The following is a 26805-nucleotide window of genomic DNA, read 5'->3' on the forward strand; positions in this document are numbered from 1 at the left end:
GGGGGTGTGTGTGTCTGTGTGCACGTGTGTTACAAGTGAGAATCATCAGATGACATCTCTTCTTTCTTGATGACAACCATCTGAGTATCAGAATAGTTCCAGCACCTGTGTTGTTTGTCTGGTTAAGGCCTCTGGAAAAAATGAAGGTCACTGGGCTCTGAACAGGGGATAGATACGGGTTCCAGTTCTGCCCTTATTCCCAGTTATTCCTGCAGTGCTGGTTAAATGAACAGTTTTACACAGTATAGTGCAGATCCCTTAATGATCCTATCATCCCTGTTTCACACTGGAAGAAACTGAGGCTCAGAGATTGAGGAACCTTGTGATTGCCATCTGCCAGTCACCACCCCTGCATGACCACATTTCCCTCCATCGGCTCTACCAGCATGCCTGTGAGGGAGGTAGTTACTCAGCTGTTCTTCTGACCCTAGATGCAGAAAAGTTAAGAGAGATTAGCCTGGCTTAGGCCACACAGCCAGTCAGTGGTGGAATGAGGGTTTAAATCCAGATCTGCCTGGCTTACTTTGCCCTCAGTAACAAGTAGCTGGGTCAGGTGGTGGTTTGGTGGTGGTGGGTGCTCAACCATTGTCAAGCTCAAAGAGGGCAGAAAAGGGCAATGGGGAATGAGGTTGAGTGCTGCTGAGCTGGTTTCTGATAGTGACTTTACCTGAGTCTGTGAAACAGATCTCCTTAGGGCCTATGTAGATTCTTAAACCAGGAGAGTATAATATGTAGTGCTCACTATAGGCTAGACTGAGTGCTAAGTATTATGCATGGCTTACCTCAGTCTTCCCGACAACCCATTTACAGATGCGGAAATAAGTGAGTGGTGAAGTTAAGCTTGCTTAGGGTTGCACTGCTGGGTTTCCAGCCTAGGTCTGTCTGACTGCAAAACCCAAGCGGCCCTAGATTGTGTTGTATGTGGACACCCATGTTTCTAACGTGGAATGGGGTGTTTCATCCCTAGTAACTGCCTCCAGTGGACTTTTAAGATGAAAAACTTGTGCGTAACTCTTCAGGAAGCCTAGTGTAGTTGTAAAAATACTTCAGAAAGCACTTCCGGTTTTGGCTCAGATACATAGAGTTTGAAAGTTATCCTATCCTTACCACAAGAAAAAGCTGGGCAAACCAAATCAATGGCCTTTCTTGGTCCCATTAGAGAGCTGAGTATGCAAGCCAAACTGCCATCCCAAAATCTGGAGAGAGGTGAGTCCAGAGAGTCAGCAAGATCTGATTGGAGCAGAAGCCATGGGAGCCATAGCTAGTAGGAAAACTTAAATAGTAATTTTGAGGAACTGCTGGAGGTTGAGTGTGGACTAGCATGGGAGTGAGCAACTCTCCCTCACCCCCAACGCTTTCCTGGGTTTTACTCGACTTGGTTCTCTTGGTGAAGAACTGAGAAAGACCCTCTGGTGGCTCTGGCGGGAAAGGGAGAATCATCTTTGTAACCAGAGCTTTCTCCATAACAAAGCTTATTCCCCAGAGGAAAGCACTTTTTCACAGAGCCTTATCCCATCTGGAGGAGGGCATTTCTCCCATTCCAGCCCCCTCTAGCCTTCCTGGGTCATGTAAGGGGGTACAAAGGGGAATTAAGAAACACTTGTGAGCCAGTGCGGTGGCTGACACCTGTAATTCCAGCACTTTGGGAGGCCGAGGTGGGCAGATTGCTTGAGCCCAGGAGTTGAAGACCAGTCTGGGCAATATAGCGAAACTTCATCTTTATAAAAAATACAAAAATTAACCAGGCATTGTGGCACGTGCCATAGTCCAAGCTACTCGGGACTGAGGTGGGAGAATTGCTTGAGCCTGGGAAGTAGAGGCTGCAGTGAGCTGTGATTGCACCACTGTACTGCACTCCAGCCTGGGTGATAGAACAAGACTCAAAAAAAAAAAAAAGAAAAAGAAAAAACCTTGTATAGGTCACAGCCCAAGGACACAAGCCCACTAAAATGCTGAGATTTAATCATAAGATTATAGAATGCTTCACCTCCCCCATGTTTTTCCACCATATCAACAGGACTCCAGGATAGTAACAGTGAGTTACAGCTGGAAGAGCTGCAAGACATGGACTCTCTCAGGAGGAATATCCAGGGAAGCCCAAAGGCAAGAGGAGATAAACACAAAGACACTAGAGGAACTGGAAGCTTCTGACACCTACAGCTATGGCAAACATTAAACACAGCTCTCAACTCTGAGTCAGATTAACATAAGTTCTCATTCTAGAGGCTTATTTACCCCAGTTCTTATGGCCCAATAGAGTGGATATTCTACTTTCAACAAAAAAAATTATAAGCATGCTAAAAGGCAAGGAAAAAAAATAAACCCAATAATCAGATGAAACAAAGCAAACATCAGAACCACACTCACATGTTGGAATTATCAGACAAGAAATTTAAAATGTGGTCTGTTAAGGGGTCTAATGGTAAAAGTAAACAACATACAAGAACAGATGGGTAATGTAAACAGAGATAAGAAAACTAAGAATCATGCCGGATGCAGTGGTTCACACCTATAATCCCAGCACTTTGGGAGACTGAGGCAGGCAGATCACTTGAGATCAGGAGTTTGAGACCAGCCAGGCTAACATGGTGAAACCCTGTCTCTACTAAAAATATAAAAATTAGACTGGGCACAGTGGCTCATGCCTGTAATCACAGCACTTTGGGAGAGGCCAAGGCAGGTGGATCACCTGAGGTCAGGAGTTCAAGACCAGCCTGGCCAACATGGTAAAACCCCATCTCTACTAGAAATACAAAAATTAGCTGGGTGTGTTGGTGGGCAGCTGTAATCTCAGTTACTCAGGAGGCTGAGGCAGGAGAATCACTTGAGCCCGGGAGGCAGAGGTTGCAGTGAGCCAAGATGGAGCCATTGCACTCCAGCCTGGGTGACAGCGAGACTTCGTCTCAAAAAAAAAAAAAAAAAAAAAAGCCAGGCATGGTGGTACGCACCTAGAGTCCCAACTAAGAGGCAGAGGTAGGAGAATTGCTTGAGCCCAGGAGGTAGAGGTTGCATTGAGCAGAGATTGCGCCATTGCACTCCAGCCTGGGCAACAGAGCGAGACTTTGTCTCAAAACAAACAAACAAACAAACAAACAAACACCCTAAGAATCAAAAGGAAGTGCTAGAAGTTAAAACCTTAAATGAAAAATGCCTTAATGGGCTTATCAGTAGGCTGTCCACAGCCAAAGATTCAATGAATTTGAAGATAGGTCAACAGAAACTTCCCCAGTAAACTGCAAAGAGAACCCTCATCCCCCTGCCAGAACATTCAAGAACTATGAGGCAATTTCAGAAGACATAAAATGCATTTAAGTTGAATACTAGAAAGAGAAAAGAGTGAAGAAAAAATACCTGAAGCAATAAATGGCTAAGAACTTTACAAAATTAATGAGACACGAAATCACAGATCCAGGAAGCTCAGAGAATTCCAAGCAGGACAAATACAAAACATCTACAGCTCTGCATTACCTTATTCTAACCCGGTAAACCAAACACCAAGAGAAAATTGTGAAAGAAGAAGCTAAAGGAAAAAGCCATCATACCAATAAACATAATTACAGCTAATTACTTGTTTGAAACCATGCAAGCAAAAAAAGAGTGGAGTGAAGTATTTAAATTGTTGAAAGAAAAACACCAGGATTGGGCACGGTGGCTCACGCCAGTAATCCCAGCACTTTGGGAAGCTGAGACGGGCGAATCATCTGAGGACAGGAGTTCGAGACCAGCCTGACCAACATGGAGAAACCCCGTCTCTACTGAAAATACAAAATTAGCTGGGTGTAGTGGCGCATGCCTGTAATTCCAGCTACTCAGGAGGCTGAGGCAGGAGAATCGCTTGAACCTGGGAGGCGGAGGTTGCAGTGAGCCAAGATAGCACCATCGCACTCCAGCCAGGAAGGAAGGGAGGGAGGGAAAGGAAAAACACTAACCTAGAATTCTAAATCTGGCAAAATTACTCTTCAAAAGAGAAGGAGAAATAACTTTCAGATCAAGAGTACTTCAGAAATGCACTTTTTTTTTTTTTTTTGAGATGGAGTCTTGCTCTGTCACCCAGGCTAGAGTGCAGTGGCGCGATCTTGGTTCACTGCAATCCCCGCTTCCCGGGTTCAAGCGATCCTCCCACCTCAGCCTTCTGAGTAGCTGGGACCACAGGCGCTGCCCCTACACCCGGCTGTTTTTTTGTATTTTCGGTAGACATGGGGTTTCGCCGTATTGGGCAGGCTAGTCTCGAATTCCTGACCTCAAGCACTCTTCCCGCCTCGGCCTCCCCAAAGGCTGGGTTTACAGGCAGGAGCCACCGCGCCTGGCCCTAGAAATGCATGTCACCCATAGTTTGTTTATGAGAAAATTGAGGTCCTGAGTTGTTAAGTGGCTGAACTTAGGAAGCAATTGATCCCAAACCATTTTTTTTTCTTTTGCTAAGAAGTTTAAGTCAATGTCAGAAAGTGCAGTGTGAACTCTTCATGTTAAAGCTGGAGATGTTCAGGGAGAAAAATGGACTTTAGGTTCAATAGAATGTTATCAGCTGATTTGATATCCAAACTCAGTTTTCCTGATTATTTCTTATTGCAATGTCTGACATTTAGCCTATGTAAAAATATTTTCCCGTTAGTGGATGGGGAAATTACTAACTTACAGGACGCGAAAACCTAAATCTTCCAAGCGGAAGGAGTCCTAAAGCGAAGATGCACACGCCGGCTCTCGCCGCGCCAGGTCGAAGGCCGCCTACGAGTCCCAGGGTGCTCCGCGGCGTGCACTGCCCTCCGGGAAGCGTCTCCTGTGCGTCTGAGCGGGAGGTGGAACCTGGCTCTGGGGAGAAGCGGCGTGAGATCCGCGCCGGGTGCTAGCTAGTCCTTCTCGTCGCTGTTCGGCGCGCGCAGTGGGGTCGGCCCCGCCACCGTCGCCGCCATGCCCATGAAAGGCCGCTTCCCCATCCGCCGCACCCTGCAATATCTGAGCCAGGGAAACGTGGTGTTCAAGGAGTCCGTGAAGGTCATGACAGTGAATTACAACACGCACGGGGAGCTGGGCGAGGGCGCCAGGTCAGTCGCAGCCCCGGCAGCCGTAACCTGCTACTCGTGCCAGCCTGCTGGTAACGTGAGGTCCCTAGTCGCGCTGGGCGCCCGCTCAGCCCCGGGGCGGGCCCCCCAGGTCGGCGCTGTTACCCCCATTTTACAGAGGTCGAGACTGAGGCGGACGGCGGGGCCCCCGCCAGGCCGGCTGCAGTCGTGAGGAGGTTTGCGGGGCGGAGGACAAGAACCCCCCTCCTAGATCTGCTTCCTCCGGCGCGGTGGGCGAGGCTGACCCGAGGGAGGCCACCGGTTCCCTTGGCCCCTGTGGCCAGCAAGGCAAGCGCTGGGGAGGGGCAGCCGCAGATCCTTTCGGGGTGACGGGAATGACACCCCTGCCCCAGAACGAATCTGAGAATAAAATGAGAGAAATAACAGCTGCGAACACTGATCATGTCTCGCACAGTTCTGAATGCTTCTCGCGCTTTCTCTCTTCTGATGCCTACAGAAACCCCAGCTTACCGCCACTCTAAGGCTGGGGAAGTGCACAGAGAGGTTAAATAACTTGCGGCTCCCCGAGACACCATGGCAGCCAGTGAGCGGTGAGCCGGGCTGTGTGGCCAGGAGTAAGTGAAAGCGCTTCCTTCGGGACTCAAGGTTTGGAAGTAATTAATTATGTCAGCTGTGCAGCAGCAGGCCCTACCCCGACTAGAGGGAACTATAGGGGACGCCTAGGATGTCTTTCAGCTTGGAACAGAGCAGGGACTCATTGAATGGCAGTTGGCAAGTGAAAGGTTTGGATTGACCCTGAGGCCGCGTGCCTTAGGCTCTGCAGGTATGAAGTCTACATTTATTGAGTACCCTCTGAGTGCTAGGCTGTGTGCTGTGTGCTGGCAGTTCAGCAGTGATGGGGGAGACGGCCTTAGCCCGCAGAAACTTTGGGACTGGGTGTATGTTGGATCAAAATGAGGCGTGGAGCAACTCCCTGTGGGGCATGGTCCCCTTGGTGACGGACCTTCACTGCATGGCCCTTCAGGAGAGCCGGAAGCCACTTCCTAGCCATTTGCTCTGCGCAGGTGAATCTGAGAACTTGGACCTGCTTGCCTGGAATCAGCTGGCTTGATGGCTTCCTGGAAGACTTGGTCTTGGTCTTAGGGTGAATGGGCACCCAGACACTCCTTCATAACCTACTGCACGACTGTGCACACCTCTGTCCCAGGGCAACTGCCAGGCAGATAATGGGAAGGGGTGGGGGTCTCGATGCGGCCCGCAGCGAGCTGGAGAGCACTTGCCCTATCCGGAGGGCCCTTCACTGTTTGGCACTGTGGGCTCCGTGGAGAATTTCTGATTTGTCAAGAAGCTGAAATCCAGATTTTTATGTAAATCTCTGGCTTTTAAATGGTCAGCCAATCAAAATAAGCCTGTGAGCCTCTTACATTCTCAAATATTTTAATATTCTGTAGGTAAATGGGATATAAAGAACCATTTGCTGTTTCTTTGTTCCTGGTGGTAGGGACTGGCCTGTGTCACCTGTGCCCTCTGTGATCTTGTGCCCATGGGTTGGAGTCTGTCTGCCTTGCTCTGGCTAGCCGCACTCCTCCCCCAATCCCCAGCCCTTGTTTGTTCATGTGCCCTCAGCATTTCAGCTGCCCCACTGGGACCTACCTCCATCCCAGGTGCCTGCGACCGGTATGGCCAGTCTTTGGGTACCTGCTGGGGGGAGTGGGCAGGTGCCTTATTTAGTATCTGAGGGCCAAGTCCCTACTCACCCCTGCCAGGTGTTCTACCCTTAAGAAGTGGCCCCAAGTCTCAGGGTGAATTTGATGGTGACAGAACAGTGTGATGGAAGGCCACACTAACAGCCCAGTTAGACCTGGGTCAGTTTACTTAACTTCTGACCTCAGTTTCCTTACTAATTGTAAAATCCCACCTTCTGGGGTTGGAGAGTCAGGTGCCTAGCAAAGTGTCTGGCATATACAGCAGGTGCCCAACTTAAGGTTCCTGCCATTATTTACTTTCCTCCTGTGTTTCAGCAAGAACCATTTTAAGATCTCTGTTGCATTTCTGTCCTAGTAGTTTAAAGTATGGGACCGTCTCACCTGGCTGTGTCCTGGTTTATTTGTAAAAAGTTCTGTGATGCTGGGATACTCTGCAGTGGGGTGGGAACTGATCAGAGGCTTCCTACGCCCCGGAAGGTAAATTCAGCCTTTGAGCTCCCAGGCCTGTGTGCTGTGGGGGTCTCCAAGGCCTCCATTCCTCCACTAGAGGCAGCAGTTTTCAAGGCTTGACTATTTAATTTGAGTCTTATACCCATATAGTTAATAACATCCTCAGAGAGCCACTTTTTTGTTTGTTTGTTTGAGATAGGACCTTGCTCTGTCGCCTAGGCTGGAATGTGGTGCAATCACAGCTCACTGGCTCACTGCAACCTCAAACTTCTAGGCTTAAGCGATCCTCCTTCATCAGCCTCCCAAGTAGTTGGGACCACCGGCATGTACCACTATGCCCAGCTAATTTTTTATTATTTTTTTTATAGAGACAGGGTCTCCCTATGTTGCCCAGGCTGGTATCAAACTCCTGAGCTCAAGCAGTCCTCCTGCCTGGGCTTCCCAAAGTGCTGGGGTTACAGGTGTGAGCCACTGCACCTGCCTGAGAGCTACTTCTTGTTTTGCTTTAGGCCTTATCTGTGGACTTGTCACTATGGAACGTCTCTCACCACCATTGCTACTTCTCACCCCCAAAACCTCCATACTCTTCCACCCACTCCTCCCAGTATCATTATTCCAAATTTTGTATAGGATGATATTCAGCATTCAGATTAATATTACTTTGTAAATGCTATACACAATTGAGCCAAATAGAATACTATGATTATGCATTTTTTTTTTCGCAAGGCCTTTTGTTTTCTCTGGAGTATAAATCTATGTTTAAATCTTCTAAGTTTAAAGGTGTTCCTCCACTCCTGAATTGTAAAACTGTTCCCCCATGTGTAAATACATTGGTCTCATTATTTAAAAGTTGTGGTATAACCTAGATACGGTGCACACCTGTAAGTATACTACAGCTCCATAAACTGCCACTCATGTTTATACCTTGTCTTCACCACACAAATCACGACGTAGTACCTTTCCTGGTTTCATTTTCTTTTTTTTTTTTTTTTTTTGAGACGGGGTCTTGCTCTGTCACCCAGGCTGGAGTGCAGTGGCCGGATCTCAGCTCACTGCAAGCTCCGCCTCCCGGGTTCACGCCATTCTCCTGCCTCAGCCTCCCGAGTAGCTGGGACTACAGGCGCCTGCCACCTCGCCCGGCTAGTTTTTTGTATTTTTTAGTAGAGACGGGGTTTCACTGGGTTCGCCAGGATGGTCTCGATCTCCTGACCTTGTGATCCGCCCGTCTCGGCCTCCCAAAGTGCTGGGATTACAGGCTTGAGCCACCGCGCCCGGCCCCTGGTTTCATTTTCAGTGGTGCTTTGGCATTGGTGTTAAGTTAGCTTGCGGTGCAGGTTGGGATACAGATTTCTTTCCCCTCAAATGCCTGCCCAGGAGTCCCCATGCCATTCAGGGAATCTTCTAAGAGGATCCCTGCGAGTTGTTTTTCACAGCCTTTTTGGGTCCTCTGAGAATCTGATGAAAACACTGGACTTTCTCCCTAGAAAAATACCCATGCATAAAATTTTAGGCTAAAAACTGTTTCATAGGTTTCATTTCTTCCCTTTTGCAGGAAATTTGTGTTTTTCAACATACCTCAGATTCAATACAAAAACCCTTGGGTGCAGATCATGATGTTTAAGAACATGACGCCGTCACCCTTCCTGCGATTCTACTTAGGTGAGTGGGGCCCTCGCCATGGTCCAGGGGCTGTCCAGACATTCCTGGAGAGACTGCATCCTTCCTGCGGGAGCGTCAGGACGAGCTGCAGCGCGAGCTGTCATGCTGTGTCTGTGCCTCCTGGCACCTTTGGCTTCCCCATACCTAGGCACTCAGCGGCCACTGAGGTCTGGACTCCGTTCCCTCTCCAGCCTCATCTCTTATCCTCTGCCTCACACCATGGGAGTAATTGTTCCAAAGTTCCTTGTCACACCAGACTGTGATGCCTTTGCCCAAGCTTGTTTCTGGCCTGAAATCCGCTTTCTACCTGCGTTTGCTTATTTAACTGAAAAAAAAAAAAAGTTCCTTCAGGGCTCAGTATGGGCACCACTTCTAGGAAGCCTTCCCTGCATCCGAGAGTGACCTCCCATATGCCCCCAGAAGCCCTCTGTCTTAGTGCTGTGTGTGTCCTCTCAGGACTGTGTGCACTTACACGATGCTGTTCATGTTTGGATCAGGCACTAAGTGATGTTTATTCCATTAAGTTTGGCTCCATGCTGGAAAACCAGGAGGGCAGCTGTTCTGGCCCAGCTCTCAGACACTTTGATCCTGAGCAAGTAATAGACCCATTTTAAAATCTGTCAGCTGAAGGCAAAATGTCTGCCATACATGGCTATGAGAATCAAATGAAGTGTAGGTTGGGAAATGCTTCAGGAAACAAAATGACCATGTTTTTTCATTCATTCAACAAATATGTAACACATGTTCCCTAGGACCAGGTGCTGGTCCGGAGGCTGGGATTATATCCAGCAGAGGGAGACAGAGAATGAACAAGTAATTTTAACAAAAGATTAGGGCCAGGCGTGGTGGCTCACACCTGTAATCCCATCACTTTGGGAGGCCGAGGAGGGTGGATCACGAGGTCAGGAGATCGAGACCATCCTAGCTAACACGGTGAAACCCCGTCTCTACTAAAAAAAACAATTAGCCAGGTGTGGTGGCAGGCGCCTGTAGTCCCAGCTACTCGGGAGGCTGAGGCAGGAGAATGGCTTGAACCTGGGAGGCGGAGCTTACAGTGAGCTGAGATCGTGCCCCACTGCACTCCAGCCTGGGTGACAGAGCGAGACTCCGTCTCAAAAAAAAAAAAAATTAGTGCTGTGGACCTGGCGGTGCAGTGGCTCACCCCTGCAATCCCAGCACTTTGGGAGGCTGAAGCAGGTGGATCTCGAGCTCAGGAGTTCAAGACCAATATGGGCCACATGGTGAAACCCCATCTCTACAAAAAAATATTTAGCTGGTGTGGTGGCATATGCCTGTGGTCCCAGCTACCTGGGGGGCTGAGGCAGGAGGATTGCTTGAGCCTGGGAAGCAGAGGTTGCAGTGAGCCAAGATTGCACCACTGCATGCCAGCCTGGGCAACAGAGTGAGACCTTGTCTAAAAAAAAAAAAAAAAAAAGATTAGTGCTGTGAGAAACAGGACAAACAGGCAAGGTTAGAAGGGTGGCCCTGTGGCAGTTTGTGCATGTGAGCTTTGCTTATGTTTTTAAAACCAACTTTATTGAGGTGTAATTTACCTCAGTGTGCTGGTAGTGGCACACCCAAGTAGCACGTGCACCTGGATGGGTACTGGCCGTTGTTATATACCTGTACACTTATGTACATGCCCCAAGATGCAGAATGCCCCAGGACTGCAGGAAGTTCCTTAGTGCCACTTTCTAGTTAATTTCCCTTCCACCAGAGGCAACCCGTTATCCTTCTGTCACTATAGATGCATTTTGTTTTAGAATGTCATGTAACTAGAATCTCACAGTATGTGTTCCCTTGTGCCTGGTGTCTTTTACTCATGTTTTGAGATTCACCCAGGTTACATGTTTCGTGGTTTTTCCTGTTTCTGGCTGGGTGGTATTCCATTCTGTGAACGTACCACAGCGTGTCCACTCGCCTGTTGATGACTCTTTAGGTTTTTGTAAGATGCCGAGAGAGTTAGAAGTATGACATTTATGAGAGAGAAGACCTTGAAAGAAACCGGGAGAGTGAGGAGGCCGGGCAGGGAAGGTCGCCAGAACCACAGATGAGGACGCAGCTGTGGGAGTGTTGGCCAGCGCAGCGGGACATTCTAGCCTTGTGTTGGGTACTGAAGGCCAGACCCTAGGCCCTGGCCAGGGAGAGTACGGGCTGCCCAAGTGCTGCGCAGATCCCAGCAGTACTCCACAGGGCTCTCAGCTCAGCGGCTCCTCCTGGGAGGTCCTTGCTTGAAGGGAGGTTTGAGCGGCGGCCTCCTGGCTGCCAAAAAGAAAGCTACAGTAAAGGTGCGTGTAGGCTGCGCAGGTCTCTGGACAGAGGCATTCAGGCCTCCTGGGGGTATACCTGAGTGCAACTGCCGGTCACAGAGCAGCTGTGTATTGAAGGTTCTCAGGCACTGCCTTTCCAAAGCAATTGTGCCGTGTTGCACTCCAGTCACAGGGTGGAGTTCCAGCAGCTGCACATCCTCGCTCACGCTAGTATTGTTGTATTAATGTCCCAGGGCTACTGTAACAATTAACCACCAACTTGTTGGCTTCACACAAATGTATGATCTTGCAGATCTGTGGGTTAGAAGTCCAGCATGGGCTGGAATCAGTGTCAGCAAAGCCTTCCTTTCTGGAGGCTTGAGGTGAACCCACGTCCTTGCGTTTCTTAGACTCCAGTGTCTGTCCACATTCTTTGGCTTGTGGCCTCATTCTACCATCTTCAAAGCCAGCAACCTTGCATATGCAGCCGTCCCTCCATCCTTCCACCTCCCTCTGACCACAGGTCAGGTGCTGCAGTTGTAAGGACACATGGGGTTAACCTGGGCCCGTTGGATGATCCAGGATCCTCTCCCCAACTCAAGGCCCTTAACTTGAATCACATCTGCAGAGTCCCTTTTGCTGTGTAAGGTTCTGGGGGTTAGGACGTGGACATCTCTGGGGACCATTATTCTGCCCATCAAATTGTCTTTTCAAGTTTAGCCATTCCGTTGGGTGTATATCTCATTGGAGTTTTAATTTGCATTTCCCCCAAGTTTCTTTTCCTGCGCTTATTGACCATTCAGATATTTATTTTGTAAAGAGTCTGTTTGAATCTTTTTTCCATTAAAAAAAAAAAAACAAACCGGGGCCGGGCGCGGTGGCTCAAGCCTGTAATCCCAGCACTTTGGGAGGCCGAGGTGGGCGGATCATGAGGTCAGGAGATCGAGACCATCCTGGCTAACCCGGTGAAAGCCCGTCTCTACTAAAGAAAATACAAAAAAACTAGCCAGGTGAGGTGGCGAGCGCCTGTAGTCCCAGCTACTCGGGAGGCTGAGGCAGGAGAATGGCGTAAACCCGGGAGGCGGAGCTTGCAGTGAGCTGAGATCCAGCCACTGCACTCCAGCCTGGGTGACAGAGCGAGACTCCGTCTCAAAAAAAAAAAAAAAAGAAAAAGTGGGGGGGCCGCTTTCTTATCAAGTTCTTTATGTGTTCTGGGGTGCATTTCCTTTGTCGGAGATAATGTCTCATGACTGTTTTCTCTGTTTGTGGCCTGCTTTTCATTTTCTTAGTGGTGTCTTTTGAAGAGCAGAAATTTTAATTTTGATGAATTCAGTTTATCATTAAAAAAAATTTTTTTTAAAGACGGAGTCTTACTGTTGCCGAGGTTGAGTGCAGGTGTGTTCTATCCTAAATTCACTTTTTTCCAGTAGTTTTTATTTTCTAGATTCCTTAGGATTTTCTACATGCACTGTAATAATGTCATCTGCAAATAAAGACAGTTATACTTCTTTTCCAATCTTTTTTGTTTTGCCTTAACTCACTGGCTAAAGTGGCAGTAATATTTTGCATTTCTACTCGCAACGTATGAGAGTTCCAGTTACTCTGCATCCTCACTAGCACTTGGTATTGTCTGTGCTTTTACAATTTTAGCCATTTGCATATCTTGTTGTGGTTTTAATTTGCATTTTCCTAGTGACTAACTGAGATCTCATTTCGTGTGCTTATTGTTAGCCCTTTAAAAATTTTTAGTTACATGTTTATTCAGCGATGTGGTTTGGATCTGTGTCCCCACCCAAATCTCATGTTCAGTTATAATTCCCAATATTGAGGTGGGGTGTGATGGGCCTGGTCCGGTCACCATGGGGGTGGTGTCTCATGAATGGTTTAGCACCATCCCCTTTGGTACTGTGGTTGTGATAGTGAGTTCTCTTGAGATCTGGCTGTTTAAAAGTGTGTGGCACCTCCCCCTTCTCTCTCTCGCTCCTGCTCCCACCATGTGAGACTCTTGCTCCCCCTTTGCCTTCTGCCATGATTGGAAGCTTCCTGAGGCCTCCCCAGAAGCAGAAGCTGCTGTGCTTCCTGTACATCCTGCAGAACCACGAACCAGTGAAGCCTCTTTTCTCTATAAACTGCTCAGTCTCAGGCATTTCTTTATAGCAATGTGAGAGAATGAACTAATACATTAAGATATTTCGCCCATTTTATTAGTTGGATTGTCTGAGTTGTAAGATTTTTTTTTTTATATATTCTGGATATAAGTCCTTTATCAGATATATACATATTTTCTCCCAGACTGTGGGTTATGGTGTCTTCTGAACTGTAAAATTTTTAATTTTGATTTTTCAATTTATAGAGTTTTTTTTTTCTTTTATGGATTATGTTTTTTAATGTCATCTCCAAAATATATTTGCCTAGGTAAGGTCATGACAATTTTCTCCTGTGTTCTCTTCTAGAAGTTTTATAAACGTTTGAGCACTTACATTTAGGTCCCGAATCCATTTTGAGTTTTAATTTTTTTTTCTGAGGTGGAGTCTGGCTCTGTTGCCCAGGCTGGAGTGCAGTGGCACGATCTCAGCTCACTGCAACCTCTGCCTCCAGGGTTCAAGCGATTCTCCTGCCTCAGCCTCCTGGAGTTTTACTTTTTAAAATTTTAATGTTGTGGGTAAAAGTCTAAATTCACTTATTAGCATATAGATAGCCAGTTGTCCCAGTGCCATTTGTTGAAAAGATTATCTTTCTTCATTGAATTATCTTGGTATCTTTTCTGAAAATCATTTGACCTTATAAATAAGGGTTTATTTCTAGACTCAGTTTTGTTCCATTACAGCATATGTCTATTCTTTTTTTTTTTTTTTTTTTCCCAGACAGAGTCTCGCACTGTCACCCAGGCTGGAGTGCAGTGGTGCGATCTCCGCTCAGTGCAACCTCCACCTCCTGGGTTCAAGCAATTCTCCTGCCTCCCGCTAATTTTTTTGTATTTTTAGTAGAGACGGGGTTTCACTACGTTGGTCAGGCTGGTCTTGAACTCCTGACCTCATGATCCACCCGCCCCAGCCTTCCAAAGTGCTGGAATTATAGGCTTGAACCACAGCGCCCAGCCATATTCTTATATTAGTACCACGCTGTCTCGATTATAGTAATTTCAATTTATTGTAAATTTGAAATTGGAAAGTAAACGTTCTCCCATTTTCTCATTTTTCAGAATTGTTTTGGCTCTTTTGGGTCCTTTGCATTTCCATATGAATTTTAGGCTTACCTTCTAAGTTTCTACAAAAACACCTCTTGGGATTTTGATAGGGATTGATTGAATCTATGTACATCAGTTTGGGGAGAATTGCCGTCTTAAGAATATTGGGTCTTTCTATCCATAAACATGGAATGTCTTTCTATTAAAATAGCATGCTTTTTTACATATCTAAAGCTTATGCTTGCTCGGGTCTAAAGAAAAATGGAAAAAGGAAGGGTAGTATTATGTATTATGTAAACAAATATATCTATTTTATTATTAAACTGTTTCTGCCACTAAAATCAAGTCCCAAATTACAACTTTCTGAGGCTGAGTGTGCTGAGAGTTCTGTTTCTCTTCTGCCCTGTGCTTTCCGTTTCCAGATTCTGGGGAGCAGGTCCTGGTGGATGTGGAGACCAAGAGCAATAAGGAGATCATGGAGCACATCAGAAAAATCTTGGGGAAGAATGAGTGAGTTGTTTGGTTTGACCTGGAAGGAGCAAACTTCTCAGCCCAGAGAATTTGAGGAAGAAAGGGGTGTGTGGGAAGGGTGTTGAGAGGTAAGATTCTCTGACAGTGAACCCCAGACACTACAAGAGCTGGGGCTGTAGAATCAGTTCTTTCTGATGTTGCTGTTCACCAAATCACGAAACCTCTGTAAGCTTTATCTCCCTTGGCTGTACAGTGTTGAGAAGTACCTCTCTCCCTTTTGCAGGGGACGGGAAGCTGAAATGCAGCTGACTTGTGGCCCTGTGCAGCTAACCCTTCTCTCCTGGGGATCTCAGCTTGGAGCTAGTAGATATCTAGCCCCAGAGCTCCTGGTGACAGGTCTTTCTTTCCATGAATGAGAGGAGACAGAAAGGGAGGGAAGCCGACGAAGTCTGTCTTTGAGAAACTGCACAGAGGTCTTTTCAGGCTCCTTTATCCTGTGATTGATTGTCGGCGCTGTGGGCCCCACCTGTGGCAGCAGATAGGCTGACCACACTGCGTAGGCTTGCTCCTGTGGTCTGAGGGGACAACAGCAGGCCTTCCTGCAGTCCTCTCCTCAGGGGCCAGCAGGGAGAGAGGGATAGGCTTTGGCAGTGAGGATCAGGTTAGAAGGCAGGAGATCCAGGTGTCCCTGGTGGATGGTGGGGCTGTCTCAGCTGAGAAACTGCCCTGTGCCTGCCACTCAGTCGCCAATGCTTGGTTGCCATCTGTGCACTTTGGCAGGGAAACCCTCAGGGAAGAGGAGGAGAAGAAAAAGGAGCTCTCTCACCCAGCCAACTTCGGCCCTCGAAAGTACTGCCTGCGGGAGTGCATCTGTGAAGTGGAAGGGCAGGTGCCCTGCCCCAGCCTGGTGCCATTACCCAAGGAGATGAGGGGGAAGTACAAAGCCATTCTGAAAGCCAGTGCCCAGGACTAAGGCCCATGGTCACTGTGGGCTGGAGTGATGGTGTCTGACCAGTGGGAATATTGGAATGGGATTACTCTGGCCCAGGGAAGCCCCTGGTTCTGTCCCTGGAGACTCTGGAAATCCTTTTGCATTAAAAGGACTTTACACACCTGTGTAAAAGGACATGGGAGAGGAGGGTCTGAAGCTGAGCGCTAAATGAATATCCCTGCTCCACTGGTCAATAAAACGCTTCCTAACAGCAGCTTGGTGTGTATCTGGTCCTAGTCAAGAGGAAGGCCTGTGTAGTAGAAAGGCTTTGGGCCTGGGAGGTTAAGGCCACAGCCTGTTGACACCTGTTTTGGTCCTGTGACGCTTTACTGGTCTCCACTGGCTTTGAATCTTCCTCTGGGCCCTACTCTGGAGAACATCAGGGTTGCTGTGGTTGAGTCTGGCTAGCACTGTCTGTGGTTGGCAGTGCGGACACCCCTCCATTCAGTTCCTTGGGTATTTTTCAGAAATCCAAAGGTAACCCTTTGTGCACCGCTCACTTTTGTAAGTATAATTGATGACCCTTGCCTGCTGGGGAGCCTAGCCATGGGCCAGAGATGGAAGAGCCCCAGTGGCTGACAGGCCAGCCTCACCCAGGCACGTACCTGCTGACTGCCCAGCCACTGTGTGCATTAGCAGGGAGGTTTGTAGGCCTTGGAGGAAAGGAGGAGACACCACCTGGTGGCCACATCGGGGCCTGCTGGGGGGATGGTGTCTATAGCTGGTCACCTGGCTCTGCTGGCTCCCTCAGGCCCTGCTTACCAAGCTCTGGAGGCGGGAGTGCTGCATTACTGAGCACCTTCCTTGTTCTTTCCTCATAGGACACTGATGTTACTGTCATTGTAGTTATGCTAAAGTGGAGGTTTCAGCCTCCAGAAGACAGCAGAGCCCTCTAGGGTCACCTTAAGAATAGGTTTAGCAAGGCTGGGTGTGGTGGCTCATGCCTGTAATCCCAGCACTTTGGGAGGCTGATGTGGGTAGATCAGTTGAGCCCAGGAGTTCGAGACCAGCCTAGGCAACATGGCAAGACCTTGTCTCTACAAAAAATACAAAAATTAGCTGGGTGCGGTGTTACGCGTCTGTAGTTCCAGCTATTTGGAAAGCTGCGGTGGGAGGATCTCTTGAGCTTGGAAGGTCAAGGCTTCAGTGAATCATGATCATGTGCTACTGCACTCCAGCCTGGGCCACAGAGCAAGACTGTCTCAAGAAAAACAATTTTTTAAATAGGTTTAATGATAAAGTGAAGGACCAGTTGGACCATGGCCCCCTAGAAACTCAACCAAGGAGACTTGACTTGTATCTGATACAAGGCGGCAGTGGTTAAAAGAATTAAAAAAGGATGGTGGTGCTTGGAAGAGCAGAACCAAAGTTTTCACTCCTCTACCTACTAGGGCCTTGGCCAAGTCTTAAAGCTTTCTGGGTCTGTAACTGGTTTTGTCTGTAAAATGGGGAAAAGGCTACCTTTTCTGCCACATGAACTAGCCGCCTGGTGAAATGATGTCATACTACAATGTGTTTCATTAACTGTTGGAGATTATCACATTAAATTGAGCAGATTTGGGTCTTTTACATTTGATGCTCAAGTTTGATTCTGTACCAGACCTGTGTTCGGGGTGATGGCTTGTCAGGGGTGGGAGGGGAAGGTGGGCAGAGACTGATGTATAATGGACAGGTGTTCCTTGAGTGACCACAGACTTACGAAGGGAGTGTTTAATTGCAATCTCTGCCATCAGCATTTTGGCTGGGTGGAAAAAGCTCTCCTCCACTCAGAGCCCTCCCATGTCTGCTGGTTTCAGTTCCCCACCCAACTGACTGAAGTCTTGACCTTGCCACTAGCTGCCTGGGCATTCTACTTGGCTGCAAGGGCTCTTTAGAAAGCACCTAGTTCCTTTTGGCTTTCATCTGCAGTTTAGGTCTCCATAGCTAGTGACACAGAAAGCCTTATGAGAGTATTCCTTCCCTCTAGGGCCCAAAGAGGCTACTCACCAGCAGGAATGTCCTGAACCAAAGGAGTGGTGACCCTTCTCTAGACAGAATAAATGTCTGGTCCCTAATGGGACAGAAAACTAGGGTTTGAGTTCAGGCTTGACACAGGAGTGATGGGCAGTAAGGTGGACAACCCAGACCCAGAAGGGACGTGTGTGGAGACAGCAGCATTCCTGTGGTGCAGTTACTGCTTGTGTGGCCAGCTTCACAGGCAGCAGATAATTTGTGGAAGTAACATTATTTTCTTTTTTTGTCCCCTGTAGGCTACTTGATCCTGGATAGTTTCTCTTTAAACCTTTGTCTTTCCCTATTTTGTTTAGTAGTGATGAAAGATGGGTTTAAAATATACAGAAATGGGAGAAAATTAGAGAAAATATGAAGATTTTATAATTTATACATGTTCTTAATTTTATTTGCACAAGCAGTGTTCACAGCCTTATTTTTCTGAAGTGACCACTTTTATTCTCTTTGAGGCACTACCTGGCAGCACCATCTAAACCTGTATCTGCTGTGGTCCCAGTTACTCAGGAGGCTGAGGCAGGAGGATCGCTTGAGTCCAGGAGGTTGAGGCTGCAGTAAGCCATGACTGTACCACTGCACTCCAGCCTGGGTGACAGAGTGAGGCCCTATCTGGCTGCCAGTGAGTTCTGTTGTGCATCAGACTTTGGACCTCAGAATTTTCACCTGGAACATGAGAGGTCAGATGACATAATGAGTATGTTCTAACTTTTGAAACTTCTGGAGCTTATTTTTACTCTTGATAGCACGTATCCTTAAAGAACAAGCTTGTCAGTTTAAGGCCTGTCTGTAATGGCATCTGGTGGTCCAGCAGCCTAACGGTGCTCTGCTCCAGAAACATCTGTGTGGCTTCCCTACCCCTACACCAAGGAGCTGCCCTCCTGGGTGGATGTAAAGACTGTTCTGCCAGGGTTTCCCACTAAAGGTATTAACAAGTCACATGGACCACAGAGGGCCCAATCCCCCTTGGCCGCTAAGGCTAAGGGTTGGAGCCGGAGAGCTGTAGGGACCGGACCACCAGGATGCTTCATCTCCACAAAGGAGAGTGCCGCGCTGTCTGGGGGCCGGGCGTCACTACTATCATGAAGAAAAATGAGGAGTAGGATGCATGTTAGTCTTTAATTCACTTTTAATAGTATAAACCTCATTTAGGTAGTAGTATTAAGCCACAACAATAATGCCATATTGAAATAGCATTTAATAAAATGCATAAAGCTAATTCATGCACTGCAATACTCTATATACAAACACAACAATGCAAATTCTTCTTCAAGACTGAAGACATTGATTAGATATAAAATTCAGTTTAAAAAGAACATGCTATTTTTTAAATGCCATCACATAAACAAAGTGATTTCACAGGGAGAAGAAAGCTGTATAAAGCTACAGCTTTCAACAGGTTTTAAACCTGGCATTAAAATGTAATGGCAAAACCAATATTTTCTATATTGTGAAGGGCAAAGGTTACAGAAACGGTCCCAAGAAAATCTAACACCCAAATTTTCCTTTGATAGATAAGATGCCTTTAAAAGGGCTGGTAATGCAGTTGCATTCTAACAGAGAAGTCCAAACTACAGGTAAAAACTACGGCTTGTACTGTGAAAAATGTGCAGCTTTTCAGTTATAAAACTAGTTGAACACTGGTTTATAAGACAATCCGTAGAACAGAGAGACTGTAGAAAAATATTCCAGCACTTGAGTTGTGTGTGGCAGCAGCATTTGAGTCCATGAATGCTATGGTCGTTAAAATAACTGATTATACTTTCCTAAAGAAAAGCCATTTTTTAATGCAAAGTCTACTACTTCCAAATGTTATTCCAAACATTAAATTTTAACAGTCTATCAATCAATAAATGTTGAACATTTTTTTCTATTTTGCATGTATAAATATCAAGACGCCAAAATTATTTATAGCTGGGCATTAAAAAATCTGACATTTTTCTCCCCCCAAAGATACTTTTCTTAAGCTCACACTTTGTTTTTAGACTGCTGTTAAGATAAATAGCCCCAAAGGAAACTTTTTATTTTAATTCATTTAGAGACTGTCAAGTTTCCAATTGCATTTTAACTAGAAAGCCACTTTCAATAGCGTGATTGTCACGACAGGCTGTAACAGGGAAAGGTCGCACAATCTTGTGGGATGAGGCCAGTGAAATAGAAGCTTTCTCTACATCAAAAACAGGGAAGCTGAAAGCTAAATGACCCACCATCTCACAAAAGGCACTGAGTACTATGGTCTCATAAAGTGTTTTTAAAACATTTTGATAACTTATTTTAAAAAGAAAAAGAGTAACCTGTGGATTATGTGAGTTTTTGCAGCGATCTAGTGATTCTTTCCAGCAGGCCCCTGCTTCCCAGTTCTATGAGCAACTACTGCTGGGCCAGGCCCTGGCTCTCCAGGGCTGAGTTTCAGTTTAAGGCCAGATTAAGGGGGAAAATTCATCCGAATAGACCTGGACAAGGAAAATTTGGTATCTGTAGCTTTTAAGGGCACATACATCCATAATAAAATGCAATTCTTATCTGAAAATTTAAAATCATAATTTATAGAAACGAGTTAAAGTCTGTGGATTTCATTCACATGCTTACTGTTAAGTAACTTGCTATTTGTAGCTTATATGCCGCAAAAGTTAGCCATCAACATCCATGCTTAGTTTTAAAGAATAATACTTGGTAGGTTGTTTACTTTTAACTGGGGATAGAGAGATGGAAATTACTATTTGTTCAGTCACAGGACAGTGCCCCAAATCTTGCTGACTGAGCACAGAGCAAGCCTGGGAAATTATTACCATCTTTGGGAGTCAGGCCTCACTGACACAGACCGTTCTGAATCTCTGACCGTGACGCCTGTCTCTGGGCTACTCAACAGAGCTGAATAGCTGGGAAGGCTGATGGCTCAACCCAACTGCCAAGTCCCTTCCAGGTAGTGCCATGAACAGGTGCACGAAAAGGTTAAAAATTCCCACGTAGTTTTGGATATTAAAACTGTCTTCCAGCTTCCTGGCTCTTGTCTGAACCTGGAGAATACAGGGAAATGTCACCCTGTCAGAACCTCTTCTGCCTGGAATTCTTCCTTTTGCAGAGTGGAGATTCTGACTTCATGGCCCTTCCCAGGCAGGCTCACCCAAAGGAAAATGGAGTGAAGAAAATCACCAGCAAATCTTCCCTGCTGAGGGACCTTGCAACACCCACATTAGTTTACATTAGCAACTTTATCAAAAACTCTCTTTAGAACATAAGGAAAGTCTGGATACATGTCTGTATACATAATATACATCTATGTACACATACACACACTATATACACTGTACATAGAGGATATAAACACATGTACATTCATTCAGTCTTACAGCCTAAAAACCTGTACACGCACGACGCTGCTGAAGGGACCCAGGGCCGGACATGCGAAGTGCACGCTGGTGGGAGGCACACAATGAGAAGGTCCAAACCCTGCGTACAAAAGACCCAAACCAACCCTGTCTTGATGAGAGGCTGGCTTTAAAAATTTACATCAAAGTTAAGACATTTTCAAAGAGCCACATAACCGAGAGAATGGAAGCTGGATAAAGGAAGCACGTGGGGCGTCTGCTCTGCTGGCTCAGGCATTCCCAGGGCCTAGTGGGCACTGCCCTCCCTGGGAGAAAAGTGGCTATCAGATGATGAGACTTTCCATGACCTGGACTAAGAGAAGAGTTAAAATGTTACCAATGACCCCATTGCATGTAAAGTCATTTACACTAGAAAGTGAGCAACAAACTTCCGGACTCCAATGAGATCAGGTTCCAGAACATGGATGTACAGACATGGCATGAACTACTGATTGTGGCCAGGGGCTGGAAGCCCTGCAGAGGGCGGGCTGTGAGCAAGAGTGCTCTGCAGGAAATATCCTCAAAGGACTATGAAAGTAAAAGCACTAGAAATAGCTAGAGTCCTTAGAACTTTTTGTTCCTTGCCGTAACTATCCCCCAAACAAGACAGACAGCTAAATACGTGTGTAGCGTGGCTATTGCCTTGAGATTAGGGAGCCAAACGCATCCACTGTTACCACCATGGCTGGTGTCCTAACTGCCTCAGAAGAGTCCACATTCAATACTGACAATGACAAGCTAAAAATCAGTCCCTCTTGAGGGCAATTACACATCTTAGAAGTGACTACACCTGAAATTAAATATAAAGCCCAGAACAGCAAAAGAACCTCAAACCACAGCCTTATGGCAAGGATTAGACAATAAATAATGTAACCCCTCAGGACACACATAGAAATGTCAAATTAGGAGAGTATGGTAGGTAACATACTTCCTTAAAAACACCTTCCAGGAGTAACTTGAAAAGTATTACTTGCTCAACTAATTTGGTCTTTCAAAAAATCTCTTCCTGTCCTGTTTTACGCTAATGTGTAATGATCTCCACCATTTTCAACATCTATCTGTCTTAACCCAACATTATATGAGATACTTCTGGAAAAGAGTCCACTTAACTAAGAGGTGACAGCATGTGTCTGTCCCACCTCTCTGAGCCAGCTACCTCTCCTCACTGAGGGAGGAGCGGCCAGGCCAGTAGAAGAGGGAGCATGACATGGCTCCGTGGAGTTCAGCAGCCAGAGGACAGGTCTCACTTCATGAAACCCAAAGTTTCACAAACTGCTAACAAGGGCTATAAGCCCTGTGAAAGCTGGAGCCCAAATATTTGGTTTGCATCTCTTTAAGTAATTCTTGACTTTGGGCTGACTTTCCTTAACCAACCTGATGGGAGATGAAATGGACCTGCAGTCAAAGGCTTGAAATGAGTTCAAGCAACAAGAATTCAGGTTATGCGGACATGATCCTTAAAGAAAAGGCCACTTCAAAGTAAAGCCAAGAGGATCTCAGAAACCAACCAAGAGGTGTTCAAAGCCAAAACAGTCCCTGGAATCAGCCATCACCAGCAAAGGGACTGAAAGAGCAGGCCCAGGTTAGAATCAGCACCTTTCCAAGCAAAATCATGTTTTCTGCAAGGCTGTTTCACCAGAGCCCAACACTTCCTCATCCAACGTGAGTCTAAGAGGCCTACTGGCTGCCACTGAATGACCTGGAAATGAGAGGAGGGGCTGGTGGAGACCTTTTCACCAACACCAAGAACTGGGATCTGAAAGCTATTATGCTTGTATTCCCAGGGAACTGCAACATGGCCCTCATGGTCACTCTCAAGAATCAAAATGACAGAAGGCAGGCAACAATCTGTGTTAGAGGCACGGCTGAGCTTCAGAATGCCTGCTACTAAAATCCTTCACAAACAAGAAATGAAACAAACCTGCCCTAATTCCATTGTCTCAGCTGGTTTTTTGTCTTAATTTTGAAACTGAAAACATCAGGGTTAGAAAAGTAAAAAATTACTTTAAGCTGGCAAAATTAAATCCTTCCCATCATTTTATAATGGCCACCCCCACTACTCCCCAAAATTTGTTGCCACGGCAAGAATTATAAAATGATATAATTAAATCCAAATAAGAATTTAGAAGTTGGAGACAGTGTTCTCACTTACCCTACTAACAATGACTTGCATAAAGTGCTGCTAACCCTTCAGGATCAAGCATCCTGTTCTGCCTTGAGCCTGCGGCAGCTTCCATTCTGTCCAGTGTAGCTCCACAGGGGCATCTGTAGCTGGCTAGACTGCACCCCTGTGGAGCACATGTGTGGCACCAGCCTCAGCCAGATCAGAGCCCCTGTGAGGCAGGGGAGTGTCCAGGGATCTTTTTGGATATCATCTGATTAACAAATCAAGAGGGGCAAATTTAACCCAACAGGGTGTATTTTCTTAATCTGGACTATTTAAAAAGAAAAGACAAAGCAATTGACCTGGTCTTCCACATGCCACTTTTCTCAAACAGGAAAAGCTTGCTATACATTCACATCCATGGGAATTTATGGGTGTTTGCAGTTAGACATAACTGCCTTTTAAGCACGTATTCTGTTCTTGCTATAAACTCTGGTTGCTATAATTTATGAGGAGAAAGACTATCACCGTGGAAATTAAGGGTTGTTTTTAAGGAGCAAGCAGTCTGCATTTAAAATGCTCCAGGGTAGTCGGCAGGCACACACCTGGGGGAACCAAAGTGCACAGAGTGCTGGGAACATTAACAGACTTGCCAGCAGAGATGCCAAGTCTACACACATTTTTAAAATCTCTGGTATTTAAGGTCAACAGGAAGAAACTGTCCTGAAACCTTCCATCCAGCTTTACCAGGCCCTGACCACTCTGGCCAGCCCCACAGTTCTGATGGAGCTGCAGAAACACAAGTCCTTTTCAAGGGGGCATTTGGAGTGGAAAGCCCTGGGAAGGTAACCCTCACACTCCAAGGCCACACTCCTCCATCTGGACAAACACGCAAGCACCCCCAATTGTATTGGAAGTACTGTCAAGGGCTCAAAATGCCCACCTTGCGCTTTTTGGTCACAAGGCTCCATCTGCCACGAGCAGTGGATGTGACTTGGGGATGTTTTCACTTGCTGGAGGAATTGTACATCTCATTTGGCAGTTAATGTCTGACTAGTTGCAATCCAATTCAGATAACCAGTCATCAGAGGAGAACCCCAGGTTCTAGAGGAGTCTGCAGATGCCCATCAGAGACCAGGACCAAGTAGTCAGGGAACCTGACAAGTGTCTGCTCTATGGCTAGAAGCTTCTGGACTGGGTCACCACCGACTGTGCTACCACACTCCCACTTACTGCATGATGCAAATGAGCCACGTTTCCATTCACAGAATTCAGCTCAACTCCACAACATGTGCACACAATTAGGAATGATGCCTTCTTTTCTTAAACATAAATGATTGTCTCCTGTACCCTAGTGAGTTTTCACAGAAACCATTAGCATTTCAGCAAAAGACATATACAGTTTTCCATTTGCCCTGCCCACAGGCAAGATGTTGCTAACATTACACATTGATAAGTGCTTAGAAAGTGCTAATATTATTACCCTGGTAATTAGTATCTATAATTCCAAGGACATTTTTTATATATATATACACACATACTATTCTCTTAGGTTCTTTCAGTTTTCTTTAATACTAGTCTCTGACGTTATAAAACCTTTTTTTTTTTTTGTTTTTTGCCCTTTGAGAATTTCTAAATACAAATTGAGTTAAAAGATTGCTCCAAAATCTGCTGCTTCATCAAAAGGCATTAAAACATTTCTTATGTCAGGAAAGGATCCTAACTAGTCTTTTCATTGCCATTGTCTGGGATTAACAGATAAGAAGAAACCAGACAGGAAACGGCTAACATATGGAAATATTTGCACATACCAAAATACCACTACTTTTCTTTTCTTTGTATGTGAACGGTCCCGGTAGGATTCTGTTGCTCCTTGGCAGATGTGTGGTGTGTACTATAGACTGGCTCCGGTGATCTGGCCATTATACTCTGCTGTCTCCATCTTGAGGATGTAGGGGATTATGCTGTCTATCGAAACATTGCCAATGAGGCCAGTAAAAAAAAGTTCTTCTGTTATGTTGGAGCTCATCAGCCTGAGTGCCGGCAGGCGAACGAGGATCCGGGCCAATCTGTAAAAGGGAGCGTCATTAGAAAAGGAGACTGTTTGATGCCCTTCAACCACAGCTCAGCACAGGCTCCTGGGGCCCTGTCTGTATTGCACAGAATCAAACCAAATGGATCCACCATCCACCCACCTCTTTTTTCTGATTTCAACAGTTCCTCTAATAGAAATTTATCATGAGAAAAAAACCAAACGAGTACAAAATGTATGTACAGATATGTTCCCTTCACTCTTGTTTATTCCAACTCTCCTCACCCCCACCGAAAAGAGAAAACCTGGAAATTCATCAACAGAGGACAGGTTAAAATAAACTAGGAGTCTTCATATGATGAACTGCTAAAGACTCATTTAAAAAACGATAATACAAATCTGTATTTACTGATCAGGAAAGACATCCATGACATATTGCTCAATAAAAATTTAAAGGAGATTATAAAACAGCAAGTATAGATGTGTACATAAAGTACTGGGAAAATGTTCACCACAATGCTAACAGTTGGGCTCTAGGTATTGGGATTTGAGGTGATTTTTTTCTTATTTTTTGTACTGCCCTAATTTTCAGTGTCCCTTTAGCATTATAAATAAAGCAGTAAAATAGCTTTCATTTTGAAGAAACTTGGGGTGGAGGGTGCACCACGACACTGCCCTGGAGGGCCACTGAACACTGTGTATCTCAAGTGTCCCATGTGACCAGGCCATTTCCCAGCCAGGACTGCATCCCAGGCGAACAAGTGAAGCATGTGCCAGGATGCTACTGCAGAGTCATGTGTGACAGCCCAAACTGGAAACACCCTACCGTTTCATTAGCAGGGTAATAGGAACCACAGAAAATGAAGACTCTTCGTTATTGTATATTACATGAAAAAAGGTTACAAAACCTTTGGTATTTTATGATCCCAATTATAATACATAAAAAATTTCTGGAAGTGAATACGCAAAATGTTAATAGTAGGTATCTCTGGATAGTGCTTTTTTTGTTTTTGTTTTTTATTTTGAGACAGCGTCTTGCTCTGTCATCCAGGCTGCAGTGGAGTGATGTGATCACAGTTCACTGCAACCTCAACCTCCCAGGCTCAAGTCATCCTCCCACCTCAGACTCCTGAGTAGCTGGGACTACAGGTGCACACTACTACATCTGGCTAATTTTTCATTTTTTTCTCGTAGAGATGGGGTCTCACTATGTAGCCCAGGGTGGTTTCAAAGTCCTGGGCTCAAACAATCTTGCTGCCTCAGCCTCCCAAAGTGTGGAAATTATAGGTGTGAGTCACCATGCCCTGCATGCTTTTTTAAAAAAAGTTTTTTAATAGTGCTTTTTAAAAAGTTTTCTTTTCCCTTTCTAGAACATTCTAAGTTTTTCTACAGTGAATACTACTTATTTTTAAAATGGGAAAATGTATTCATACTACGCAGGTAGCATTCCAGCATCAGCATCCATTCACTCAGCCACAATGAGTCACTGTGCTCCAATCTTGCAGGGCACACAAAGGTGTAAGAGACCTGCCATTTCAGCTGGGCCTTAGGGGCTGGCTAAGA

The 26805-nt window shown here is 46.0% G+C and overlaps 2 protein-coding genes across 8 annotated transcripts in view; one reads left to right on the forward strand and one right to left on the reverse strand.

Moving 5' to 3' along the window:
* The first annotated feature begins 4767 nt into the window (after positions 1–4767).
* Positions 4768–25871, forward strand: MRPS25 (mitochondrial ribosomal protein S25). Of its 3 annotated transcripts, XR_003118029.1 has the most exons (5): positions 4768–5042; positions 8730–8836; positions 14695–14782; positions 15524–18418; positions 25091–25704. XR_003118029.1 is itself a non-coding variant. In XM_025374750.1 (4 exons), the coding sequence occupies exons 1-4, from the start codon at positions 4909–4911 to the stop codon at positions 15714–15716; spliced, it is 522 nt and encodes a 173-aa protein (XP_025230535.1). In that variant the 5' UTR covers positions 4768–4908; the 3' UTR covers positions 15717–25702. The 3 variants fall into 3 exon arrangements, 2 of the variants coding, with proteins under 2 accessions (XP_025230535.1, XP_025230536.1); XM_025374750.1 differs by having other exon boundaries at positions 15524–25702; XM_025374751.1 differs by having other exon boundaries at positions 4781–5042; positions 18194–25871.
* Positions 18850–26805, reverse strand: part of NR2C2 (nuclear receptor subfamily 2 group C member 2) — a 100492-nt gene continuing 92536 nt past the window's right edge. For all 5 annotated transcript variants that reach the window (XM_025374749.1, XM_025374748.1, XM_025374747.1 and 2 more), the window contains one exon: positions 18850–25279. In XM_025374749.1, the coding sequence (XP_025230534.1) occupies positions 25105–25279 (175 nt within the window). In that variant the 3' untranslated portion in view covers positions 18850–25104. The remainder of the gene's footprint in view (positions 25280–26805) is intronic.

This window comes from Theropithecus gelada, chromosome 2 (genome assembly GCF_003255815.1).
Source record: "Theropithecus gelada isolate Dixy chromosome 2, Tgel_1.0, whole genome shotgun sequence".
Taxonomy (NCBI): domain Eukaryota; kingdom Metazoa; phylum Chordata; class Mammalia; order Primates; family Cercopithecidae; genus Theropithecus; species Theropithecus gelada.